The sequence below is a fragment of the Sus scrofa genome, chromosome 6 (genome assembly GCF_054392235.1).
Source record: "Sus scrofa isolate SSC_HxYL_T2T_F1_AM1 chromosome 6, Sscrofa_HxYL_maternal_Yorkshire_Landrace_v2.0, whole genome shotgun sequence".
NCBI classification, from domain to species: Eukaryota; Metazoa; Chordata; class Mammalia; order Artiodactyla; family Suidae; genus Sus; species Sus scrofa.
Window position 1 is genome coordinate 52,669,446 of NC_139388.1, and position 24,187 is coordinate 52,693,632.

At 58.4% G+C, this 24,187-nt stretch overlaps 2 protein-coding genes across 7 annotated transcripts in view; both read right to left on the reverse strand.

The window, feature by feature from the left end:
- The window catches only part of HIPK4 (homeodomain interacting protein kinase 4), a 14,761-nt gene extending 8,282 nt beyond the window's left edge, over positions 1 to 6,479 (reverse strand). For 2 of the 3 annotated variants that reach the window (XM_084960685.1, XM_084960684.1), the window contains exons 1-3: positions 4,176 to 4,927; positions 2,108 to 2,464; positions 51 to 902 (exon numbers count right to left, since the gene is read on the reverse strand). In XM_084960685.1, coding sequence (XP_084816811.1) covers positions 51 to 902; positions 2,108 to 2,464; positions 4,176 to 4,640 — 1,674 coding nt within the window. In that variant the 5' untranslated portion in view covers positions 4,641 to 4,927. Of the gene's footprint in view, positions 1 to 50; positions 903 to 2,107; positions 2,465 to 4,175 lie in introns of all 3 variants that reach the window. The other variant, XM_013988572.3, reaches the window with a different exon arrangement.
- Positions 6,480 to 7,277: 798 nt separating this feature from the next.
- PRX (periaxin) lies at positions 7,278 to 24,187 on the reverse strand. 4 transcript variants are annotated; one of them, XM_003355926.6, is made up of 7 exons: positions 23,790 to 24,187; positions 18,230 to 18,273; positions 18,048 to 18,146; positions 17,809 to 17,934; positions 15,312 to 15,468; positions 11,857 to 12,053; positions 7,278 to 11,257 (listed from the first exon to the last, which is right to left on the reverse strand). In XM_003355926.6, exons 1-7 carry the CDS (start codon positions 23,830 to 23,832, stop codon positions 7,466 to 7,468), a joined length of 4,458 nt encoding a protein of 1,485 aa, XP_003355974.4. In that variant the 5' UTR covers positions 23,833 to 24,187; the 3' UTR covers positions 7,278 to 7,465. The 4 variants fall into 4 exon arrangements, with proteins under 4 accessions (XP_003355974.4, XP_084816593.1, XP_084816596.1 ...); XM_084960467.1 differs by lacking the exon at positions 23,790 to 24,187 and adding an exon at positions 22,061 to 22,104; XM_084960470.1 differs by lacking the exon at positions 11,857 to 12,053 and having other exon boundaries at positions 23,790 to 23,995.

Here is a 24,187-nt window from a genome sequence, read left to right on the forward strand (position 1 = left end):
GAGGCCCCTGACCCCAGAACCACTGGCACCCTGGCCACCCCCCGGCTCACCTCAGCGTCCATGGTCAAGTCCTTGATGTCCGGCCCATCCCCCTCCCGCTGCGGGATGGCGGGAGGCTCGGCAGAGGCCCCTCGGCGCTCCCCTTCAGCCCAGCCGCTGCCCCGGCAGGGCGCATCATCCTCGGGCGAGGCCTGGCTCAGCCGGATCAGGTTGCTGAAGTTGGAGTCAGACTTGGAGCCTGCAGGTGGCTTGCGGGCCTTGTGGCGACCCGCCAGACGGCTGCCATAGAAGGCCAGGATGGGCTCCAGGCCAGAGTCGGGCACCCGGCGGCCCACTGCAGCGGCTGCCTTGAGCGGGGCCAGCATGTCGGGGACCACTTCGGCGCGCGTCTCACCCCACAGCCCACGCCCTGCCTCCTGCAAACTCAGGTCATCCAGCTGATCGATGGCCCTCTGCATGCCCGGTGCCTTCTCCTCGCGGAAGAAGGGCCCGCTACCCCCTGCACTGCCCAGGCCCACAGCCTCTTCCTCCTCCGCCAGGCAGTAGTAGGGGGGCCCATCTTCCACAGCAGCCACAACAGATGTGGGTGGCTTGCCCTCCACCTGCAGAGAGAGGCGGCAGCCACGCAGGGAGAGCTGGTAGTAGCGGGTGGTCTCGTGGGCGCTGCGCAGCTGCTGCATGGACACGAAGGGGTGGCGCAGGGCCGCGCTGGGGCTGATGCGTTCGTGCGATTCCCATGTCAGCATGCGCTTGATCAGCTCCACCATGCTCTTGAGGTCGGCGAGCTCGGCTAGCGCCTCGCGGTCTGGGAAGGTCAGCCGACTGGCCGCCCCACCTCCGTTCACTGTCTCAATTTGGTCCAGTGACTTGAGCATGTACTTACGGCGCTCCAGTGGGCGCACCTGGTGGGACACAGTGGTGCAGGGGTTGACTTCCAGTCTGGGCCTTGGGCCCCAGGCTCTCCTGCTGAGGGGCCCACATAGGACCCCCACCTTCTAGTCTGCCCTCCAGTCCGGCCCAGAGCTCTCTCGTGGTTATGAACCCCGCACATTGGAACCCAGATTTCCAGTTCTGCCCACGATCTGACTTGCAGCTCTCTTGCTGCTGGGAGGGCCACACCTGGACCCCCTTTGGTCTATCCAGAGCTCTCTTACTGCTGCAGGAAAGACAGCCAACTGTGATCTTTGGTCCTCCTGTCACCTAACCAGTGCTCCCACCCACCCAAGTTTCCCACCTTGCCCCAGCTCTGCAGATCCCTTCTGAGGCTAGCAGAAGGGCTGCCCTGAACCTCTAGTCCTCCTTGCAATCAAATCCAGATCCCTTAGAGTTCCTGCTCTGGCACAACGAAATCAGTGGCATCTCTGCACCACCATGATGCAGGTTCGATCCCCAGCCTGGCACAGTGGGTTAAAGGATCCTGAGTCACCACAGCTGCAGCATAGGTCGAAACTGTGGATCAGATCTGATCCCTGGTCCGGAAACTCCCTCCATATGCTGTGGGGTGGAAAAAAGTGAAAAAAAAAAAAAAATCCAGATCCCTCTTTGCTGCTACAGTTTGATTGCACATCCAATCTCAGCCTTCCCAGGAGTCAAGCCTCACAGGAGTGAAGCCCAGACCGTTTTTTTTTTTTTTTCTTTTTTGTTTTTTTTTTTCACTTTTTCACCCATGGCACACGGAAGTTCCAGGCTAGGGGTCGAATCAGAACTACAGCTGCCGGCCTACACCACAGCAATGTGGGATCCGAGCAGCATCTGCAACTTCCACCATAGCTCACGGCAACACCAGAGCCTTAAGCCACTGAGCGAGGCCAAGGATAGAACCCGCATCCTCATAGATCCTAGTCAGACTCGTTTCCGCTGTGCCACAACAGGAACTTCAAGCCCAGACCCTCTTGCCAAATGGTTTGATAACCACCAGCCCAGGAGTTATCAGAGGAACTGCCATATACGTTCAGTCCTACCTCTGGTCCCAACGGGGCTCCCCTCCTGCTGTGACAGTTCTCATAGCTGGCCCCAAGCTTCCAGTCCTGAGATCTAGTCTAGACTGTTTTTTTTTCTTCATGCGGTAGCCCCGCACTGACTGCCCTCACCCCACCTGCCCCCCTACCTTGGTCTCAGCCAGGTAGTCAGCCGAGGACTTAAGCTGCCAGGGGTTGGTGGCGTCGGGGTGGGGGTTGCGCTTGAAGAAGTGGTGGGCCTTGCGGGCGGCGTGCAGCAGGTGAGGCTTGGGCAGGCCCTGCGTCTCGCAGATGTAGCGCACCTGGTCGTACTCGTTGTTCCCCGGGTAGAGGGGCCAGCCCAGGTGCAGCTCGGCCATGACGCAGCCCAGGGACCACACGTCCACCTTCTCGCAGAAGGGCAGCCCCAGCAGGATCTCTGGGGCCCGGTAGAAGCGAGATTGGATGTACGGCTCCTTCACGTAGCGCACCTCGCTGAATATGCTGGCCGAGCCAAAGTCGATCACCTGAGCGGGGGCGGGAGGCCAGATCTGAGCCTCCCAGGGGTCTTTCTGCATCCGCCACCTGACTGTCGCTGCATTTGTCAATCTATCTTTTATTTATGTCCCTGTCTGTCTACTCCAGCCTTTGTCTCTGGTCTGTATGCTTCTGTCTCTGTTCTCTCCACTAGAACTTATGCCTAGGAGTTCCCATCGTGGCTCAGGGGTAACGAACCCCACTCGTATCCATGAAGATGCGGGTTGGATCCCTGGCCTCACTCGGCAGGTCAAGGATCTGGCATTGCCGTGAGCTGCGGTGTAGGTCGCAGACGTGGCTCAGATCCCTCATTGCTGTGGCTGTGGTTAGGGGTCGAATCGGAGCTGTAGCTGCAGGCCTACACTACAGCTCACAGGAACGCCAGATCCGTAACCCACTGAGGGAAGCCAAGGATCAAACCCGAATCCTCATGGACACTAGTCAGGTTTGTTTCCGCTGAGCCACAATAGGAACTCCCAGAAAATGTTGATGAAAAAACTCATGATGAGGACGCCACCACCATCCTTCCAGGGGCTCAGCCCAACAGGCTCCCAGCTTCCCTCCTCTCTCACACGTCACGAAAGATTTCCCAGCAAATGCTGTTCCAAAGCCCCACCCGCCTCTCCTCCTTCCACTCCCCAGACTCTAGTCCCACCCGCCCAGGCTCCCACCTGGATCGGAAGCAGTCACCCCCCACTGTCTTTCTGTGCCCGCCTCCCTCGGTCTGTCCCCCTCCTGCAGCCAGAGAGAGCCTGTGAACACCTGTGCCAGACCACATCTCTCCTCTGCCCAGGATCCTTTTGTGGCTCCAGCTTTTTTTTTTTTTTTTTACTTTTTTCTTTTTACAGCTGCACCTGCAGGATATGGAAGTTCCCGGGCCAAAGGTAGAAAGGTAGAATCAGGGCAGCAGCTGCCAGCCTTCGCCACAGCCACAGCAACACCGGATCCAAGCCGTGTCTACAACCTAGACAGCAGCTCACAGCAATGCCGGATCCTTAACCACTGAGCAAGGCCAGGGATCCAACCTGCATCCTCACAGAGACATCAGGTTCTTGACACACAGAGCCACAGCGGGAACTCCTGCGGCTGCCTCTAACTTAGGATAAAGCGCTTGTCCTCTCTGTGGCCCCACCCCTCCCTGATTCCATGTCCTCCCTCTTCTGCTCAGTGACTCCACCTCAGGCGCACTGGCCTCCTCAGACACAGATACCCAGCCCGCTTCTACCTCAGGGCCTTTGCACGGGCTGTTCCTTCCACCCAGCTGCTTTCCCCCAGATGTCACCTTCTCAGGGAGGCCTCCCCGACCACAGTGTCTCAGGTTTTCCTCTTCTCCACCCCACATCCTCCTCCATCCTTGGGATCTTGTCTCCTTCTCACTCACCTACCAGGTTTTATTCATTAATCTTGGCGACTCTGTCTCCCCCACTAGAATGTCAGCCCCACAAGGACAGGACTGGGCCAGAGGAGCTGAGCTAAGAATTGAGCAAGGATGGGAAGATTGCGGGTCTGACTGGGAAAGGAGGTCAGAATTGAGATGGGGCGATGGGGACTTCAGAGCTAGGAGGTGGGGAGACAGTGTGGCTGCTGGGGGTGGGGAGGGACCTCAGGGCTGGGAGGGCCTCGGCATCAGGAGAGCGTGCGAGGAAGGCTGGGAGAAGACAGGATGGAGGGACGCTGCCACCCCTGGGCCGCCACACTCACCTTGACCCTGAAGGGGCAGCGGGTCTGGTCCACCAGCATGATGTTCTCGGGCTTGAGGTCGGCGTGGATGATGGCCAGCTCCTTGAGCCGGGCCAGGGCTCTGAGCACCTGCAGGGTGACCGTGCGGATGTGGCGGGCGGGGAGGGGCGCGAAGTTGTTCTCCTTCTGGAATTCGAAGAGGTTTTGCTCCAGCAGCTCGAAGACCAGGTAGAACTTGAGGGCATCGTGGAAGAACTCGAGGAAGCGGATGACGTGGGCCTCCTCCGGGTCCAAGCCCCTCATGCACCGCAGCAGCTTCAGCTCGTTCTTGATGATGCGGTTGCGGTAGGCGTCGTTCTTCAGGATCTTGATGGCCACCATCTCTCCCGTGCTTCGCCGCCAGCCCTTGGCCACCTCCCCGAAGGTGCCCTTGCCTAGCACCTCGATGATGTCGTAGCAGTCGGTCTCCGACTGGATGGTGGCCATGGCGCCCCTGCCAACAGACACTGCCCGGCCGCCTCCGCCGCCCCCTCCCCACGGGCTCTGTCTGCGAGGCCTCCGGCCCTGCCGCCGGCCCCGAGGGTCCCCACCGTGGGGGAAAGAGAACCGCTCTCGTGCCTTGCCCTGCGAGGTTCACCCCTGCCTCCCTGGCAACCCCCAGACCCCTGGGCCACACAGGGAGTCTTCCAGGGCCTGCACCCCTCCCCCAAAGCCCTCCTGGCTTGGGACGAGGGGCCCCAGGCCCCCCCGAATGGGTTCCAGTGTTGCTGAGTGGCTCTGGTTCTGTTGTTGGAGACCTGAGCCCCCGGCTGGAATGGGGGATGGGGTGGCAGGTAGTGCCCCCTCCCCCGCCCAGTGGCGGAACCCTGGCGAGGCTGGACAGGGGAAGGGTCAACAGAGAGGGGAGTCTGATCATGGCCCTTGGGCACAGAGGGATGAGACACTCCTAAGCAGAGGTGAGAAGAGGCGAGCTTCCCAAGCTCAGGGGTTTGTGTGGGCCTATCTGTTCAGAAAACACGGGCTCCTGGGAGTTCTCGTCATAGCTCAGTGGTTAACGAATCCAACTAGGAACCATGAGGTCGCGGGTTCGATCCCTGGCCTTGCCGGTGGGTTAAGGATCCGGCATTGCCGTGAGCTGTGGTGTAGGTCGGTGGCTACAGCTCCGATTAGACCCCTAGCCTGGGAACCCCCATATGCCGCAGGAGCGGCTCAAGAAAAGGCGAAAAGACAAATAAAATTAAAATTAAAATTAAAAAAAATGCCTAAAGTCAGAGTTCCTACTGTGGTGCAGTGGGTTAAGGATCTGTCGGTGTTGCTGCAGCTGTGGCATAGGTCCCTGGCCTGGGGACTTCCACATGCCATGGGTGTGGCCCCCAAAATGCCTAAGCCAGAGGTAGGCTTTGACCCTGAGCAGTCTGGCTCTACAGCAGAGCTCTGAACCATGCCCCCACACAGCCTCCCAGGGTCCCCGGGACGTCAGGGGAGGTAGGCAGAAATGCCAGACATGCACTGGATGCCCACGTGGACCCAGGAGAGAACTGGGGAATTGTCAGCACAGAGGTGAGGCGTGGAAGCTAAGGGGAGGGTGGCGTGACCCAGGGAGGGGTGGCGAGGAGCCCTGGGGACCCGAGGGGCACAAAGAGAGAGAGGAGTGGGGGAGAGAAGAGAGCATTCAGGAAGGAGCCTGAGAAGCCACGACACAGGAGACAGAAGAGGCCTGGAGCGTGGCCACAGGGAGGCCACCGAAGCCACTGACAGATCAGCTGTGGGGAGAGGAAATCCTCAAATGCTGGGGGCCCGGGCCGGGGCTGTGCACCAGGAAGGGAGGGGACTCCTGCCTCATTTGATGGGTGAAGAGGAAGGGGGGCTGGCTTGAAGGGAGAAGGTGCTGGAATAAGTGGGGAGTCTGAGCACTCAAGGGCACACCCCTTCATCCTCTTGAATGGGAGGAAGAGAATGGAGAGAGTGAGAGGAAACTAGCGGCACCAAGGCGTGATTTGGGATTGGGACAGAACAGCTTCTCTAGGGCACCTCACAGACATGAGGAGTCTGGGAGTTCCTCGCCGTGGCACAGTGGTTAACAAATCTGACTAGGAACCATGAGGTTGCGGGTTCAATCCGTGGCCTTGCTCAGTGGGTTAACGATCCGGTACTGCCATGAGCTGTGGTGTAGGTCGCAGACACGGCCTGGATCCCGCATTGCTATGGCTCTGGCCGGTGGCTACAGCTCCGATTCGACCCCTAGCCTGGGAACCTCCATATGCCGCGGGAGTGGCTCTAGAAAAGGCAAAAAGACAAAAAAAAAAAAAAAAAAAAAAAAAAAAAAAAAAAAAAAAAAGCATGGGGAGTCTGGGGAGTGGGGAGGCTTAAATCCTTTTTTTTTCCCTTTTCTTTTTAGGGCTGCACCTTCAGCATGTGGAAGTTCCTGGGCTAGGGGTCGAATCAGAGCTGTAGCTGCCGGCCTACACCGCCATCAGCAACACCACATCTGAGCTGCATCTTTGACCTATGCCGCAGCTTGCAGCCAGGAATCGAACCCGCATCCTCATGGATACTAGTCGGCTTCTTAACCCGCTGAGCCACAACAGGAACTCCCAAGGCTTAGCTCCTGAGCGGGGATGGGTCCTTGGAAGCTGAGGCCTAGCCTCAGTAGGGAACTGAGGACCCTGGACTGAGTCCTAAGAGGCAGCCGAGTGTCTGGAGTGAAGGCTCTGAGGCCCTGAGCTTGGAGAGGGGATCGGGAGGGGCCTCCTTGGGTGGGGCTGGGGTGGACGGGGCAGTCAAACCAGCCAGACAGGAAGGGGACAGGCCAGGATGCAGAAGTGCTCCTGGAGGTGGGGAGGTGGCCAGCAGAGGGCAGGTAGGTGGCAATCCAGCCATCCTTGTCTGCTCTCTTAGGCCCCTGGGGTTGTCCTGGCCAGAGTCGGTCCCCTAGGACAGGCAGAGTCCCCAGCAGAGGAGTCCTGCAGCTGAGCTCTGCTGGGGAACTTCCTCAGCTCAGAGGCTCCCGGGGTAGCCTGTCTCCTTGCACCCAGGATCCCCTTAGACTGACCTCAAGGGACTTCTTTCTCTGTGCCCTGGCCCCCCTCAATCACGCACACACAGAGGAGAGCTGACACAAGCTACCTCTGGATTATTTTATTCACATAGCTTGGCACTCCTGCCAAGGCGCTGGGCACGGCCTCCCTGGCCCCGCCCCCATCAGTCGCCCACCTCCCAGCCCTCTGAGGGTTAGTGCTAGTTATCTCACACACAAACAAGGGGGACGGGGAGGGAAAGATGGGAGGGGAGTCTCTCTCTGCTCAGGGGTTTCAGATAACGGCAGCCTGAGCCCCCTCCATCCTGGCAGGGCCTGGGGGCCCGGTCTCCGAAAATCCCACGCTGGGCAGCCGGACCCGGAATCCACCCTCTTCCTGGTCCCCACTCCCGCTCCGGGCCTTGGGGCTTAGGGACACCCGGGGAAAGCGGAACTTGGGTGACTTCTCCCCGCCAGGTGATTTGGGGGCTGCCTCCCCCTCCTGCCCCCGAGAGGCTTTGGAAGGCGCAGCCAGGCCCACTCGGGGCAAGCGGACTCGGACCCGGCCTCGGCGCCCCAAGACCCCTTCCCCGCCACCCTCCTCTTCCTCCTCCTCCGGGCTCGGGGAGCCTTCCCCGGTGACTGCCTCGCTCTGGCTGAAGCCCACGCGGGGCAGCCTCAGTTTGGGGCTCTTGGCCTTCTCGCCCTCCTCAACTCCCTCCTTGGCCCGTGCCAGGCCAAACCGGGGCAGCCGTACCTTGAGCTTGTGTCCAGCATCGCCCTCGCCCTCTGCCACCTGGTACTCAGAGCGGCTACCCACGGTGGGCGGGGAGAGCTCCACATCAGGCAGTGAGAGATGCAAGGTACGCTCGGCCCCTGGGGGCTGGTCCCCAGGCCCCTCGCCCCCAGCCCCAGCTCTGGCCCCCAGCGTAGGCATCTTCAGCCTCAGCCCACCCTCACCTGTGGCTGCCTCTCGGCTCAGCCCCACATCCAGCTCAAGCTGGGGCACTGTCACAGCAGGCATCTTAAAGACACCCTCGCCCACCAAAAGCTCGCTACCCACCACCTGGGCTCCAGGTAGAGACAAGGTCACCTGAGGCACCTGGACCCTGTACCCTGCTGTGCCCTCTGCTGGAGGGGCTGCACACTCAGCCTGCTGCCCTGGAGTGGTGCCCAGGTCAGCCTCCCCAAAGCCGGTCAGCTCCACCTGGGGCAGGGAGAGGCCCAGCGGCATCCTCGGTCCCCCAGCCTGGCCCTCAGGGACCATCTGCCTGGCTGTGGACACTTGAAGGCCTGACAGCTGTCCTCCACTGACAGCTACCCTTCCTTCTGCCCCCCCTTCCTCCTGGGCCCCCAGAGTGACCAATTCCACCTCAGGGATCTTCAGCTGCCCAGCTATAGACTCTGGCTTTTCCCCGGGGCTGACGCGCCCACTCTGGATTTCTGCTTCCTTCCCTCGAGCAAGCCCAAAGGAGGGCATCTTCAGCTTGGGCATCTTCACCTTCCCATCCCAACCCCTGCCCTTGCCCTCCACCTCGGCCACCCCTGGCACCAGATCTCCTGCCTCGGTGTCCCGGCCTTTGACCCCAAACTTGGGCAGGGCAAACCTGGGCCCCTTGAGCTTGACATCGGCCCCCGCCACCTCCACCTTGCCCGTGGGCGGATGGGCATCCAGGCTGAGCTGTGGGATGGACAGATCGAGGGCGGGCAGCAGGCCTGCCTCCCCCGGCCCTTTGGCCTCCGCCTCGGTCCCCACCCGAGCCTTGGGGAGTGAGATGGCAAACTTGGACACCTTCAGCTTGGTGGCCCGACCGGCCCCCTCAGCTTCTGCCTTGGTCACCTTTGGCCCTGAGAGTCCAAACTTGGGCAGCGAGAACTTGGAGGAGGGTTTGACTTTCATCTCCGTCGCCTCTACCTGCCCTTCTTCGACTTCCGCTGTGGGCAGCTGTGGAGTGACAATCTCAACAGAAGGCAACCGGAAGGCCACTTCCCCGACCCCTGCTACCACCCCAGGGGCCCCTGCCTGCTCCCCCTTACCCACTTCAGCGGCCGGGACGTGCCCCTCCAGGCCGAGGGCCCCAGGCAGGTCTAGCTCCACTGAGGGCAGTGTGAGAGAGGGGGCACTCACACGAGCCTCGCCGCCCACCTCCGGCTGCAGACATGGAAGTGTCACCAGCTTCCCTGAGACCTCAGCCCCTGCCTCACCTGGCTTCCCTCTCAATGGGGACACTGGCCTCCCTAGCTTGGGCATGGTCATCTTGGGCATCTTGAAGCCAAATTCCAGCCCCTCTGCCTGCTCTGCCCCAGCAAATTTTAGCGGCACTTCTGGAGCCTTGGGCAGCTTCACCTCAGGTGCCTTTGGCAGGTGCACCTCTGGGACCTTTGGCGCCTGCACTTCCGGCAGCCGCATCTCTGATACCTTTGGCAGTTGCACTTCTGGGAGGTGCACATCGGGCACGACCATCTCGGGCACCTTGGGGAGTTTTATCTCCGGGAGCTTCATTTCAGGGAGTTTCACGTCGGGGACTTTCATCTCGGAGACTTTTGGCAGCTGCACCTCTGGGAGGTGCACGTCCGGCACGACCATCTCCGGCACTTTCGGGAGTTTCGCCTCCGAGACTTTCGGCAGCTGCACCTCTGGGAGTCGCACCTCGGGCACAGCCATCTCGGGCACCTTCGGGAGCTTCATCTCAGGGAGCTTCATCTCAGGAACTTTCGGGAGCTGCACTTCTGGGAGCTGCACTTCTGGCACGGCCATCTCGGGCACCTTCGGGAGCTTCATCTCAGGGAGCTTCATCTCGGGGAGCTTCATCTCAGGGAGCTTCATCTCGGGCACCTTCGGCAGCTTCATCTCGGGGACTTTCGGGAGCTGCACTTCTGGGAGCTGCACCTCTGGCACGGCCATCTCGGGCACCTTCGGGAGTTTCACCTCGGGCACCTTTGGGAGCTTCATCTCGGGGACTTTTGGCAGCTGAACTTCTGGAAGCCTCACCTCTGGCACAGCCATCTCGGGCACCTTTGGGAGTTTCATCTCTGGCACTTTGGGGAGCTCCACCTCTGGGAGTCGCACATCTGGAAGGGCTGCCTCTGGCATTTTGGGGAGCTTGACTTCTGGGGCCTTGGGGAGTTTCACCTCAGGTGCCTTGGGTACCTTGACCTCAGGCGGCGAGACCCCGATGCCAAAGGAGGGCATCTTGATGGTGGGCAGCTTCAGCTTGCTCTCAACGGCTTCAGGGGCAGTGGGCCGGGGCTCCAGGAGGGAAAGCCCAAAGGTGGGCATTCGAAGTCTGGGCACCTTTGCCCTTGCCTCAAGGCTGTCCTTGGCCACCTTGGCCTCAGCGACTTCCTTTGCTCGAGCCCCAAACCGGGGGAAACCGAGGCGGGGCATCTTCAGGGCCACCTCAGGTGCCTCTACTGGGGCCTCTACCTCTGCACCAGGCAAGGCCAGGTCCACCCCCACTGTAGGTGCTGCCACATCCAGGGTGGGCACCGTCACTGCCACAGCCCCTTCCCGGGTCTCCAGGCAGGGAAGTGTGGGCAGAGTGGGCAGTGAGGGCAAGGAGGGCAGCTCCACTTGGGGCAGCTGGATCCCTACAGCCGCAGGCTCCACAGCAGGTTCTGCTGGGGCTCCTAGCCCAAGGGTTGGCAGGTGGAGGGCAAAGCCACCGGCGGCCTCTGCTGCAGGGGCCACCTCCCGCCCCTTGGGGGCTGAGACCTGGGGGACAGCCACCCCGGCGCCTGGCAGCCGGGGCCCAACCAGCTCCACCTGGGGAGCTGTGAAACGAGCTCCTGCTGCCACCTCGGCCTCTGCTTTGGCCTTCCTGGGGGGAGGAGCAGCGGCGGCCAGCCGGGCTACCTGGGCCTCTTCGGCCACTTCTCGGACACGCAGCCGAGGCAGCTGGAGGCGCCGGCGGGTGGGGGCAGCCGGGACGGGACCCTTGACAGCCTCGGCTTTGAGGCCTCGACGCAGACGGGAGAACTTGGGAAAGGAGAATTCGACGTCAACGGGGGCCAGGTCTGCAGGGACCCCCAGGGCCCCAGGCACCACCATCTTCTTCTTCTTCACAGGGGACAGACTCTGGATGTTCTGGGGAGAGAGGAGAGAGGCAGGAGGCGGTAGGACAGTGGGAGGCCTGGGGTGGACCAAGGGAGCCCCGTGTGCTATTGTACCAGGCTGGGCATGTGTTGCATTGAGCATCTCGTCCTCAAAACATCATCCCACTTCCTGCCTGTCACTTTCACCATTACCACCCTAGAAGGCAAGGGCTTTCATTTAGAACCTTACAGTGAATCACCAAGAGTGGAGAAACTGACCCAAGACTTCTAGCTCCTCATTCCAGAATTTTCCCCAATATCCTTATTCTAGAGATGTGGAAACTGAGGCCCAAGGAAGGAGAGAAACCTGTCCAGGGTCACATAAGGGAGCAGCGCTCAGGCTTGAACCTGGCCTCTCTGGTTCAGGACCCCTGGTGAGGTAGGTGAGGGTCCAGGTCTGGGATGGGTGGGTCCCCCTCCCCAGGGAGGAGTTCAGGGACAGAGAACAGGAGGGAGAGGGTGGGATTAGCTCTGGGTTAGTGACGAGACAGAGGGCAAGGCTGGCCCACGGTGTGGGGGCAGTGGGGCTCACGACGCAGAGACGGGATCACTAGGGCCGTCCAGGGCCGGGACCGGGCTAAGCACGCGTACCAGCTTGGCCACTTTGGCCCGCGGGCCCTTGATCTCGTAGCCGGCCACGGTCCCGGGCCGCAGCGCCAGGTCCCCGGTGGGCACAGTGCGCTTCAGGCAGAAGGAGACCTTGTAAGGCTCGGCGCATTGCAGCAGGCGTAGTGCGTCCTCATACTTGAAGTTCTCAAAGAACACGCGGGCGCTCAGCAGCTGGTCCCCTGCAGGCCAGGTGGAGGTGGGCAGGGCGTGGGCATCTCCCGGCTCCGCCCAGGCCTGTTCCGCCCACTTCCCTAGAGCCAGAAGAGCGAAGCAAAGCGCATGCGCAAGCCCCAAATGTGGGCCCCGCCTATACCCGAGCACCGGCTCGAGATGCAAAGTTCGTCCTTCTTTGAGGTTCTGACACTTAAGCACAAGGCCACAGCCAAGGATTTAGCCCTGCTTCCCTCACTGAACAAATCCAAGTTCGTTCAGGCCACGCCCCCTTTCTACACTCCTCCCCCTTCCTCGCATTATCGGAAGAGACCGTCCAGAAGCTCCCACCCCATTATTCACCACCACCCCCCCACCCCCGCCCCGGGCTCCTGTGAGGATTTACTCTCCATCAGATGCTAGGAAGGAACTGTCCCCAGTCCTAGCTCGGGTCAGTCCCTCCAATGCCTTCTCAGGGACATACTCCGGCCATTCTCCCCTCTCTCCCCACACTCTCAGTGTGCCTTCCACATTATTCCCATCAGCAAACAACAGAGCATTCTTTCTCCCATAAGAAAGGGTGTCTTTGACCTCACTCCTCCTGGAGCTTCTGCCCTGTTTATCTGTTCGCCTTAGTGGCAGAACGCATCGAGTTCTCCAGCTGCGTTATTTCCGCTTCTCCCATCACACTTCTGACGCCCCCCTCCCAGAGCCTTGAACTGCTCCTCGAAAGGTGCCACTTGGTGACCTCTGTGTAGCTAAATCCAATGGTCAAGTCCCAGACTTCCTCTGCTCGAACCCCTGCTTTGAAACCTGGCTTCGCTCTCTCTCTGCTTGCGTGGCTTGGCTTCCAGGGTGCCACACTATCTGGAACCTCCCTTAGAGGCTCCTTCTCAGCCTCCCGGGAGGGTTTCTCCCCACCTCCTAGACCTGTTAAAGACATACGGTCCCAGAGCTCAGGCCTCAGACCTCTTCTCCATCTACATGTTACACTCATCCCTTTGGGAAGCGCATTCAGATTCAGGAGTTCAAGGATCATAAATCTGCTGACAACTCCCAAGTGTATCTCTCCAGCCCAGCACTGCCTCCTCCATCCTAGACTCACGTCCCTCCACACCTGCACCTTGGCGTTCACTTCCTGTTTAAGAGATCCAAACTGTACTCCTGATCTTCCTCCAAACAAGTTCCAGCCCTAAATGTTCCCCATGGGTGGGACCACCAACCCCATTCTCAGGTCGAGAAATCCTCAGACACATCCGTGACCCATCTCTTTCCATCACAAACCATATCCAGTCCTGCGAGCTATTCCTTCAAATTATATCCATAATCCAAACCCTTCTCTTCACCTTCTGTAACACTGTTTTGGCTCCAAGCATCACCGGCTCTCTCTCTCCCTTTTTTTTTTTTTTTTTTTTTTTGTCTTTTTTGGGCTACACCTGCAGCATATGGAGGTTCCCAGGCTAGGGGTCAAATTGGAGCTGTAGTTGCTGGCCTACATGGAATCTGAGCCACATCTGCGACCTACACCACAACTCACAGCAACAGTGGATCCTTAACCCACTGGGCGAGGCCAGGGATTGAACCTATGTCCTCATGGGTGCTAGTCAGATTCATTTCCGCTGAGCCACGATGAGAACTCCCATGCATCACCTTGTCCTACCTGGATAATCACAGTAGCCTCTTTATTGGTCTCCTTGCTCCCCATCCTGCCCTGGACTGTTTACTGCTAAAAGAGCATCTCAGCAGCCAATTCATGTTCCTCCTCCACTCACAACCCTTCCACACTAAAAGTCAAAGTCCTCTAAAAACTGCTCTTTCAAAAAACCTCTCTGGCCTCATCTCTTACTCTACTCTTCACTAAATCTATTCTACCCAGGCTGGCTTCCTTGCTGTTCCTCCAGCAGGCCAGGCACACTCCCATCTTGGGGCGTTTGCACTGGCTGTTCTCTCCCTCTGGAATGCCCTTCCAGATGGCCGCGTAGCTCATTCCCTTACCCCCTGCAGGCCTTTCTGGCCTTCCTGGCTCACACTTTTAAAAATACAGCTTCCCTGAGTTCCTGTCGTGGCACAGCGGTTAATGAATCCGACTTGGAACCATGAGGTTGCGGGTTCAATCCCTGGCCTTGCTCAGTGGGTTAAGGATCCGGCGTTGCTGTGAGCTGTGGTGTGGGTCACAGACGAGGCTCGGATCCCACGTTGCTGTGGCTCTGGCGTAGGCCAGCGTCTACAGCTCCCATTAGACCCCTAGCTTGGGAACCTCCATATGCCGTGAGTGCGGCCAAAAAAAAGACAAAAAAATAAATAAATAAAAATAAAAATAATACAAAATAAAAATACAGCTTCCCGGAGTTCCCGTCATGGCTCAGTGGTTGACGAATTCGACTAGGAACCATGAGGTTGCGGGTTTGACCCCTGGCCTTGGTCAGTGGGTTGAGGATCCAGCGTTGCTGTGAGCTGTGGTGTAGGCTGTGGTGTAGGCCGAAGACACGGTTCGGATCCCACATTGCTGTGGCTCTGGCATAGGCCGGCAGCTACAGCTCCGATTAGATCCCTAGCCTGGGAATCTCCATATGCCGTGAGTGCGGCCCTAGAAAAGATTAACAAACAAAAATACAGCTTCCCTTCTGGCATCCATAAACATATGTTGCCCTCTAATTTACTGTGTATTTTACATATTTTGCTTAAATATGACTCTCCCCGCTAGAATGTAAGTCCCACAAGTGCAGAGAATGTTGTCTGTTTTGCTCACTGCAATAGCCCAAGCACCAGAATAATCTCTGGAAATAGAAGCCACTTAGTAAATAGTTGTTGGATGAATAAATCACATCAGCCTCATCCATGTTACCTAAACATCCCTTACTTACTAAACTCCCGCCCCACCCCCTCCAACTTAACCCCGCCTCTTTTCTTCAGCTTCAACAACAAAACTGTAACCAGCACTTAAATTGTGCTTACCATGAGCCACATAGCTACATGCTGTTTTCGAATACTGACTCATTTAACCCACATAATAACCCTATCCACATAATAACTAGAATCACTCCCATTTTAGAGACGAGAAAACCGAGGTACAAAAAGATCACAAGATAGTAAAGTGCAGAACGGGAGCTGAACCGAAACAATGAACCCCAACCCCAGTTCAGAGCAACCGCAAAGCCAACACACAAAGTCCCGCCCCAAGTCCCTCTAACCCCGCCTCCGGGACCCCGGCCGAGCTCGGGATCCAGGGCCGATTCTTAACCCCGCCCCCGCAAGGAGGCCCCGCCCCATGGCCCTGCCCCGCCCACCTTCCTGCAAGCTGAGGCTCTTGGCCGCCGGCGAATCCTCGCGGAGCTCCCGGACGAAGATTCCCTCCTTGCCGCCGCCCGCTACGTTGATGCCGCTGACCCCAGTCTGCGCCTCCGTTTCCACGATGATCTCCACCAATTCCGCCCGCCTCAGCTCCTGCGAAGGCGAGCGAGGGGTCGCCATGGCGTGTTAGGGCCCGACCTCGCCCCGAGTCCGCCATGCCGCTTAAAGAGGCTCTTAAACAGGTCTTCCGGGCACAGGCGCCTCGGCGGGGCTCAGGCAGGTGGTGTGGGCCCAGCCTCTCCGGCATCTCCACTTAAGTGAGCTCGAGGGCCGCTCGCTCTGTGAGATTCGCGGAAGGGGTCAACGGCTCAGCCGCCTCAGCGGCCTCGAGGATCTACGCCCCCCTCCACCTGGCCCCTGCCGGGAGGGGCGGGGCGAGGGGCGGTGTTGTAGAGGAGGGGCGGGGTGGGGAGGCCAGAAGGAAGAGGGTCACTGAGAGGAGGGGGCTGTGCTTCCCAGAGGGGCGTGGCTAGTTCGGGGGGGCGGGGTTAGGGGTTTGGAGCCCCGTCAGCACGCACGGATACCCGGCAGCGGCCAGGAAGAGGTACGTGTAGTTGGAGTGTGCCTTTGGAGGCGCAGAGGGGACTCATAATCCAAGGACAGGATTGAGGGGCTTTAATAACAGCAGAACAGAGGTGGGATTGAGAATGGTGGTCGCGAAGAAAGGGCTGACCGTTAAATGGTGCAGTGAGGAGGAGTGGGGGCGGGATTGGCCCCCTCGAAGGCTTGAATGTGTGCAAGACTGTGCCCTATTGTGGACTCTCTGACCCCAAGCCCTGCATAACGCTCGTGGGAGAGGGAATTCAGTGACGAGGGGTGCGTGGGTAACGAGTGGTGGCCTGGCAGACATGGTATTCCTGGTATTTACTGTAAATGGTGCTGACCTGGCCCTGGCCTAGCAGCACTGTGGGATCCGCATCTGGGCTTCCCAAAAGAGGCAGTGAAAGACCTCAGTTCCACAGCCGTCTAGGAACCCAGTCTGCTGTGTGTCTCTGGGGGAGAACTTTGCCCTCTCTGGGCCCATTTCCATACTGTCAAGTTGGGTAACATGGACACAGTGGAAGGAGTGTGTGACTGTGAGCTGAGACCTGAAGCAACAGGAATGTGAGGGGATACCGTCATGGGCAGTGCATCGGGGCTGGCCGAATGGGGCCGAGCCCAGGGCTTGGAGAGGGGAAAGCAGGTCTGGCTATATGCCCCACAGCAGTGGCCCCAAGACCAGAGACCTGGGCAGAGCATGGCGAGAAGGAGAAGGAAGAGTTGTGGCAGGAGCTGCAGAGAAAGGACCTACCATTACCCAGCACCCTTAGGCCCTGGGCTAAGCATTTTATGTGTAGATCTCATTTCATTATGTCCCGCAGCTTGGGCAGTCCCAGAGGAGGACACGAAGGTCCGGGGAAGGGAACTGACTTGCTTAATGCTGTACTGCAGGTTAAGCAGAAGGGGCTCAACCTCAGATCTGTGACCTCAGAGCCCACAGGCCATCCTGTAGGCAGTGACCCCTGTGGATTTAACGCCCTGCCTGCCATCCCTCGGCTCCTGTAAAAAGAGACCCACTCTGTGCCTGGCATCCTATAGGACGCAGCCAGTGCTAGTGCTCTATCTCCATGACAGTGAAAGCCGCTACCATTCAAGGAAGCCTCCTAGGTAGGCACCAGGCCCTGTGCAAATGACACAAGGGTGAGTCCTCAGCATCCGCAGAGGTGAGGACCACTCCCCACCTCACTGACAAGGAAACCGATGGTTAGAAATGTCAGGCCATCTGTTCTGGGCTGCACAGCTGAAGTAGAGTTAGGATTTAAGCTCATGGGTCCAAAGCCCATGCCTTTAACCCTACACCATCCTGCCTCTTCTTTTTGTTGTTGTTGTTGTTTTAGGGTCTCACCCACGGCATATGGAGGTTCCCAGGCTAGGGGTCTAATCAGAGTCATAGCTGCCGACCTACACCACAGCCACAGCCAGATCCAAGCCACATCTGCGACCTACACCACAGCTCACGGCAACGCCGGATCCTTAACCCACTGAGCAAAGCCAGGAATCAAACCAGCAACCTCATGTTTCCTAGTCGGATTCGTTTCCGCTGTGCCACGACGGGCATTCCCTGCCCCTTCCTCTTCTGATGAAGAGTTTCTACTCTATTTTCCTTAGGTGATTATTAATATAATTCCATTATGTTCAGTGAGTTAGCTTCTTTGAATCTTTGTCTGTATCAGGTACCGTGTTAAGCACATTACAAATGCTAATTCCACCACCATTTCTGCCCCCCACCACCACCGCAGTGACCCAGGGCCACAGTAGCCCTGTGGCTATTTCCAGTTCACAGATGGGCAGAGTGAGGCGCAGAGAAGCCAGGACGTGTCCCCTTGCTGCCCTAGGCTGTGTTCCCCCACCGAGGCCCCACAAGTCCCCCGGCAGGAGGTGTTGGGCGCTCACCTCAGCACTCCGGCTCCTGGCCTCCATGGCGCTGCTGGGAGTCACCAAGGCCCCAGGCTCCTGCTTCCTCTCTCCCTTCTGCTGCAGGACCAGCTTCAGCTCTGCATGGAGCAGCTGCCTCTGAGCCTGCCGGGGCAGGGACGGAGGCTTGAGGCCAGGAGAGGATGGAGGGGAGAAGGCCAGGCTAAAAGGGGGAGCTCAAGCTGGGTACGGGGAGGGGAGAAGGGCTGTCCTCTCACCGCCGCCTGGGCACAAGCACCTCCTCCTAACAGGAGCCCAGCCTGGGGTGGCACACAGTCGTCTGCGGGGCTGGCGCCCTTCCTCTGGGGTCTTGCTGCCTGCCAGGGAGAGACCAGGTCATGAGGCTCCAGGCAGGCCAGGGACGGTCAGGGAGGGGCGTGTGGCACCAGCCAGTGCTCACCTCAGGGTCACCTCCAGCTCCTTGGGCCTCCTGGGTCCGGGGCTCTAAGGAGAATAATACGCGTTACTTTCAGCTCACCCCACGGCTGGCTTCCTGAGTACTGAGCTCAATACTCTACCCCCAGAGCACGCGTGGGGAAAGGAGGCTCTGAAGACCTTTATCCAAGGGTGACATGGCTGCACAACAAGAGTGTGGCCAGAACGAGGCTCCTAGGCCTTTCTGACGTCAGTGCCCCTACATCACCCAGCTCAGCTCACCCAGGGGCCACATCTGCTATAAAGTCATTGTACCCACTGCCTGACCTCCCTGTGGGCAAATTGCTTCACCTCTCGGTGCCTCTGTTTCCTCATCTGTAAAATGAGGAGAGTGCCCAGCTCACAGGGTTGCTGGGAGGGTCAAGTGTGTTTGTAAATGTAAAGTGCTAGGCACCCAGGAGGCGCTTCATAAGCACTTGTTATGATTCTTACTAAGAACTTGCTGTGGTTCTGATCTTTTTTTTCCTTTTTAGGGTCGCACCCGTGGCACATGGAAATTCCCAGGCTAAGGGTCAGTCGGAGCTGCAGCGGCCGGCCTATGCCACAGCCACAGCAACACAGGATACGAGCTGCATCTGCTCCTTATCCCACCGATTGAGGCCAGGGATTGAACCCGCATCCTCATGGATACTGGTTGGGTTCTTAACCCACTGGGCCACAGTGGGAACTCCCTGTGGTCCTGATCTTGTGTCGAATGTCTGACCGGTATCATTGCATGTGGACTGCAGAACACCCTTGTGAGATAAATACAATTATTGAGCCTGTTACATGGACGACACCTGAGGCTGGGAGAAGGGAGGTCACTTGCCTGGGTCACCAGTGCCAAGCCAGGTCTTGAACTTGTCTGAAAGCTCCAGCCGTTTATACAGATAATAATAACTAACGGGCATTGAGTGGTTACTCTTTGCCAGGCCTGTGCTAAGACCTTCACTTTCCACCTTACCGCAGAAAACCTCAGCCCCTCAGAGAGGGCAAGCACCTTGCTTAAGGTCACACAGCACAGCGGGAAGGAAGCAGAGCTGGGGTTCGCATGCAACCTCCCCAGCAGGCCCTTCTGTAGAAAAGGAAATGGATATTGTCTCCCTCCCTGGACCACCGCCCCCCACTCTGGCCTTGCCCTCCCGGCCCCCACCTGGCATGCCAGCCTGCCAACCCCCACTCCACAGGGAAAGGTCAGGCCTCACGCGGCACATTCCCTCAAACAATGGCCTGTCTGCTGTGCCTGGTCACATTCCGCCCCTGCCCACCCACCCCCAGCCGCACAATGGCCCTTCATGGCCCACCACTGGCCAGGACAGAGGACACGGGGCCCCTCCTCAATGCTCCAGCTGTATCCACAGTGGCAGAAGGCTCCTCTCCAGCTCTCCTGGGTGTTCAGGGCTCCGTGTCTTTCCCTGGCCTCTCTCGTGAGCCCCCAGACCCTCCAGATAGTGTTGGCGCCCACATCTGGGGTATTTCCTCTGCATTGGCCCGTATGCTGGCATCCTTAGGCCTCGAAATCCCTCTGGATATGGTAGCTATTTTAGGGTTGGAGACCAAGGCTCAGGGGAAGTGACCTGTCTGGGATCACACAGCTAGGACCTGTGCCCTTGACCCCAACTCTGAGCTTTAACTTGCATTGGTGGCTCTGAGCACCAGAAGAGGCCCAAGCAGCAAAACGACTGGGGCAGGAGTTGGGCCTAAGCAGAGGGGATAAAAGGTGCCTGAAAGAGGCATTCCAGAGGGACCTTGTTGATGCCAATCCTGGGCTGAGGGGATTTTACAGACTTTGCAGACTTTTGCAGACTTTTACAGACTTCACAGACATGGCCTCCTGGTACCCCGTTTTAATGATGCATGGTGCCCCATTTTAATGATGCGTGGATGAGAGTTTAAGAGACAGAAGATCAGAGGGACAGAGTCAGGACTTGAACCCAGGTCTGAAAAGCTAACTCTGAGTCCCTGGCCCCAGGTAGCATACTGAACTGGAAGTGAGAGAAGCCTGGTGCTTGTAGGAGGCGGAGGAGATGGAGGAGAGGATGGGCCGGGGCCATTAGCGCCCTGCTCCAGGACGGGCCAGAGAAGGTCACACCCAGAGGCTGGCACAGGAAGCTCAGCCGGGGTGGGGGCAAGAGCCAGTGCCCTCCTTCATCTCTGCCCGGGACAGCTGCCCAGCCCAGGTTATATTTAGCCCAGCTGTGCCCTTCCTGAGCCACGTACCCAGCTCCTGGGGTGGGGTGGGGTGAGAGCAGCTTCGGAAGGAAGCCCCCCTCCCCCACCCCAGGCACTCTGTGTTCCCGCCAGCCTGTCCCATCAGGTCTAGGTCACAGAAGGAGAGGGGTTCGTGTTGTGTTGGTGGGGCTCCCCTGGGGCATCGAGGCCAACCAGGACCCTCCAGAAGCCAAAAGCCCATTGCCTGAGTGAGTCCAGTGGCACTGCCCACTCCACACACACACACACCCCGCCCCCCCGCCCCGTAGCTTCCTGAGCTGCTAGAATTCTGAGTCCCCATTTCTTGAGCACTTAGCATGTGCTCAAGCACCTTCCCTGCCTTGGCTCATGAATCCCCACAACACCCCCCTGGGGAAGCCCAGCTGAGAAGTCTCTTAAAGATGTCACCCGTGCCCTTCAGGGGAGCTGGGGGGAGGGGTTGTCGTTTGTACCCTGGGCCCCTCTGGACCCCCGCTGGGCCTGCTGAGGAATCTCCCAGCTTTGCCTCGCTGTACCCTCTTCTCCCCGTGACTAACGCCAGCCCCGCTTAGGCATTTCCCCCACTCAGACCCTCGGCCACCCCAACTACGGGAGATCTGGTGCCCTCAGCAATGGGAGTAGGGGGTTGACGGCCTCATCCAAGTCCCTAGACACTGTCTGAGACCCTCTAGAGAGGCAGAGGGGAGGCATTCCACCCTGGCCTCTGGCTACCTCAGTCAGGCCCTGCTCCAGCCCTTCTCTGGTCTGAATGAATACTTGGGCAAGGTATTGCACCTCTCAGGGCCTCAGTTTCTTCATCTGTCAAGTGGAGCCAGTAAGAGGATCTGTGAGCTAATAGCAGGTGCTCAGAAGATCCCGAGCATATAGTACGTGCTCAGGTAGTAGAAACGTTCTCTGGCAGCAGGTGTGGGGGGAGCAGGGGGCTGGGCAGCTCAAAGCATCTCATATTCGGCCTTTGCTCACAGCGGCCCCACTTTTTCCTCTACCAAAGAGGAACTTTGGGACAAAATCCAGCGCAGGTGTCAGCCTCTGACCAACAGGATCAACATGGCCTCCTCACCACTCTCTTCCAGGGACCAAAAAGCCTATCCCAACCAAGGCATCCTGTCCCAGCTCACTGAGTCAAATTGGAGCTGTCGCTGCCAGCCTACACCACAGCCACAGCAATGCTGGATCTGAGCCACGTCTTCGAACTACACCACAGCTCACAGCAAAACCGGATCCTTAACCCACTGAGTGAGGCCAGGGATCGAATCTGTGTCCTCATGGATTCTAGTCAGATTCATTAGCACTGAGCCACAGCTCTTTGTAAGCAGCAACTATGGACTCTCACGTTAGCCCGAGAGGTGGCCTCCACCAGCCCATTCTAGAGATGGGAAAGCAGAGGCACAAAGTGTCAAGTACCTTGCCTAAGGCTCCACAGCCAGAAAGAGGAGAATGTTGGGATTTGAACCCGGGGTCTGGCTCCAAAGTCTGTGCCTTTCACTCCCACACCACTGTGCTTCCTGAGCCCCAGGCACCCTCCCAGCCTCTCCCAGGCTCCTTCGTCTCATTCCCATGGCTTCTCAGCCTGGCCAGAAAGGGAACTGGCCGGCTGATTTCTTACCACTGGGCCTCCAGACACCTCGAGAGCTCCCGGTCGGTCTGCTCAGCCCCAGCCCCAAGCTGGGGGGGAAAAGGAATGGGGAGGGGGAGGAGAGGGAGACCCAGGCCATTGGCTGCCGAGGTGTGACATCATCAGGAGGTGGGTGGTGGGGAAACAAACATCCCCCTTTCCCAGCTACATCCACCCGCAAGGGGGTGGGATCCACAGAAGAGAAGCCTGGTCGGTCTGGTCTGTCGGTCAGGCGGTCAGTCGGGCAGTCCGGCCGCCGCTCCATCGCCTGAGCTGAACCCTCTGCTATGAGCCCCGCTCCCAGGGTTTGCACGTTGCTGGTGCCGCTTGGAGACTCAGCACCCCACCAGCACTATTCCCTGGCTTCCAGACCCAAGCAAGGCCCCCACTGGTTCCTGGGGCCCCTAAAATAAACTTCCATATCCTGGCTGTGAGATCTTCAGCAAGTTAAAGCATACTTCTGGGCTTCAGTTTTTCATCTCTAAAACAAGGATGGGGGCATTTCATGGTGGCCTAGCAGTTAAGGACCCAGCGTTGTCACTGCTGTGGCTCAGGTTACTGCTGCAGTGCAGGTGCAAACCCTGGCCGGAGAATTTCCACGTGCCGAAGGTGTGGGGGAAAACATTAAAATAAATAAATGAGTTCCCGTCGTGGCGCAGCAGAAACAAATCTGACTAGGAACCATAAGGTTTTGGGTTCGATCCCTGGCATCACTCAGTGGGTTAAGGACCCAGCATTGCCGTGAGCTGTGGTGTAGGTCGCAGATGCGGCTCGGATCTAGTGTTGCTGAGGCTGTGGCATAGGTTGGCAGCTACAGCTCTGATTAGACCCCTAGCCTGGGAACCTCCATATGCCATAGGTTTGGCCCTAAACGGACAAATAAATAAATAAATAAACCCATACATAATTGAATGAAAAAAACGAGCTTAGTAAAAGTGCCCACCTTATGGGTTTGGTGAAGATAAAATGAGTTAAAAGAGACTAAAAACTTTGAAAAATGCCTGGCACAGAGAGGATGCTACTTACACATATTTTGGGATTCACACAAATTAGGGGACCAGCTAGACCTGTCCCAGGGCTTTTAGCCTAAATGAGAGAGGGCATGGGGGAGTCCTGCTTCTCTGTTTAATGGACTTGCCGTTTTGGGGGACACCTATCATGTACTAAATACTCTGCTGGACACCCAAAGCTCAGCTCTTGGAATCAAGGAGGTGGGTGGACAGATGATGACTAGTCTTGTTTTTTTGGTTTTTTTTTAGGCCACACCTGCAGCATATTGAAGTTCCCAGGTGAGGGGTCGAATTGGAGCTGCAGCTGCCAGCCTACACCACAGCCACGGCATAGCCGGATCCTTAACCCACTGAGCCCACTGACTGGGGCCAGGGATCGAACCTGCATCTTCATGGATACTAGTTAGACTCTTACCCTGCTGAGCTACAACAGGAACTCAGATGCCTAGTTTTTAGCTACACAATCAGGAGGTGGTAGAGCTGGGGTCGAACCCCAGTTCTTCTAGATCCCAGAGACGCTGCGACACTCTTCTGTCCCCTTCATATGACAGACAAGGAGGCTGAGAGAGGGTAATGCCCCCCCAAGGTCACCAACAGCAGGTAATTGGTAACACTAGGATTTCAACCCAGACCTGCCCAACTCCCACACCGAGGCCCCTGGGCCTCACCCTGATCCCCTGGTCCCCGGCCCCCAGCCTGCCCTGACTCACCAGACCCCGGGGGGCGGCAGAGGGAGCAGAGGTACTCCCACATGCCCCTCACACCCACCCGGCCGCTGCCTCGGACGCTCCTGGCTGTTTGAGCCTGGGCCCGGGGCCGGGGCTGGGATGAGGCTGGGTATTACCCCCAAAATGCATGTCAGCAGCTTCTGTCCCATTGTCCAGCCAGGCGCGGCCACCATGCCCTCACCTCGCCCCTCACATCAGCTCAGCTGGCCACTCTGCGAACCAGCCCCCCTCCCCCCACCACTGAGCAGTTGGGGCCTACTCCCGAGGCCACAGGGGACCAGGAAGGGGCTGGCAGGATCCCAGAATGCTAGGGGCCTCCTCACTTCTCTCTGAAATGCCCCCGGCCCACTCTCAGCCACCGAGGAAGGCAGGAATGTGCT

What these genes read in the sequence shown, in the direction of transcription:
- PRX (XM_003355926.6), bottom strand. Translation starts at nt 23,832, where the DNA reads ATGTGGGAGTACCTCTGCTCCCTCTGCCGCCCCCCGGGGTCTG. An exon ending in GTGCTTGTGCCCAGGCGGCG is followed by an intron (nt 17,935 to 18,047) that starts GTGAGAGGACAG and finishes CTGCCCCGGCAG; the next exon opens with GCTCAGAGGCAGCTGCTCCA. An exon ending in GAGCCTCAGCTTGCAGGAAG is followed by an intron (nt 12,054 to 15,311) that starts GTGGGCGGGGCA and finishes CCTGGCCTGCAG; the next exon opens with GGGACCAGCTGCTGAGCGCC.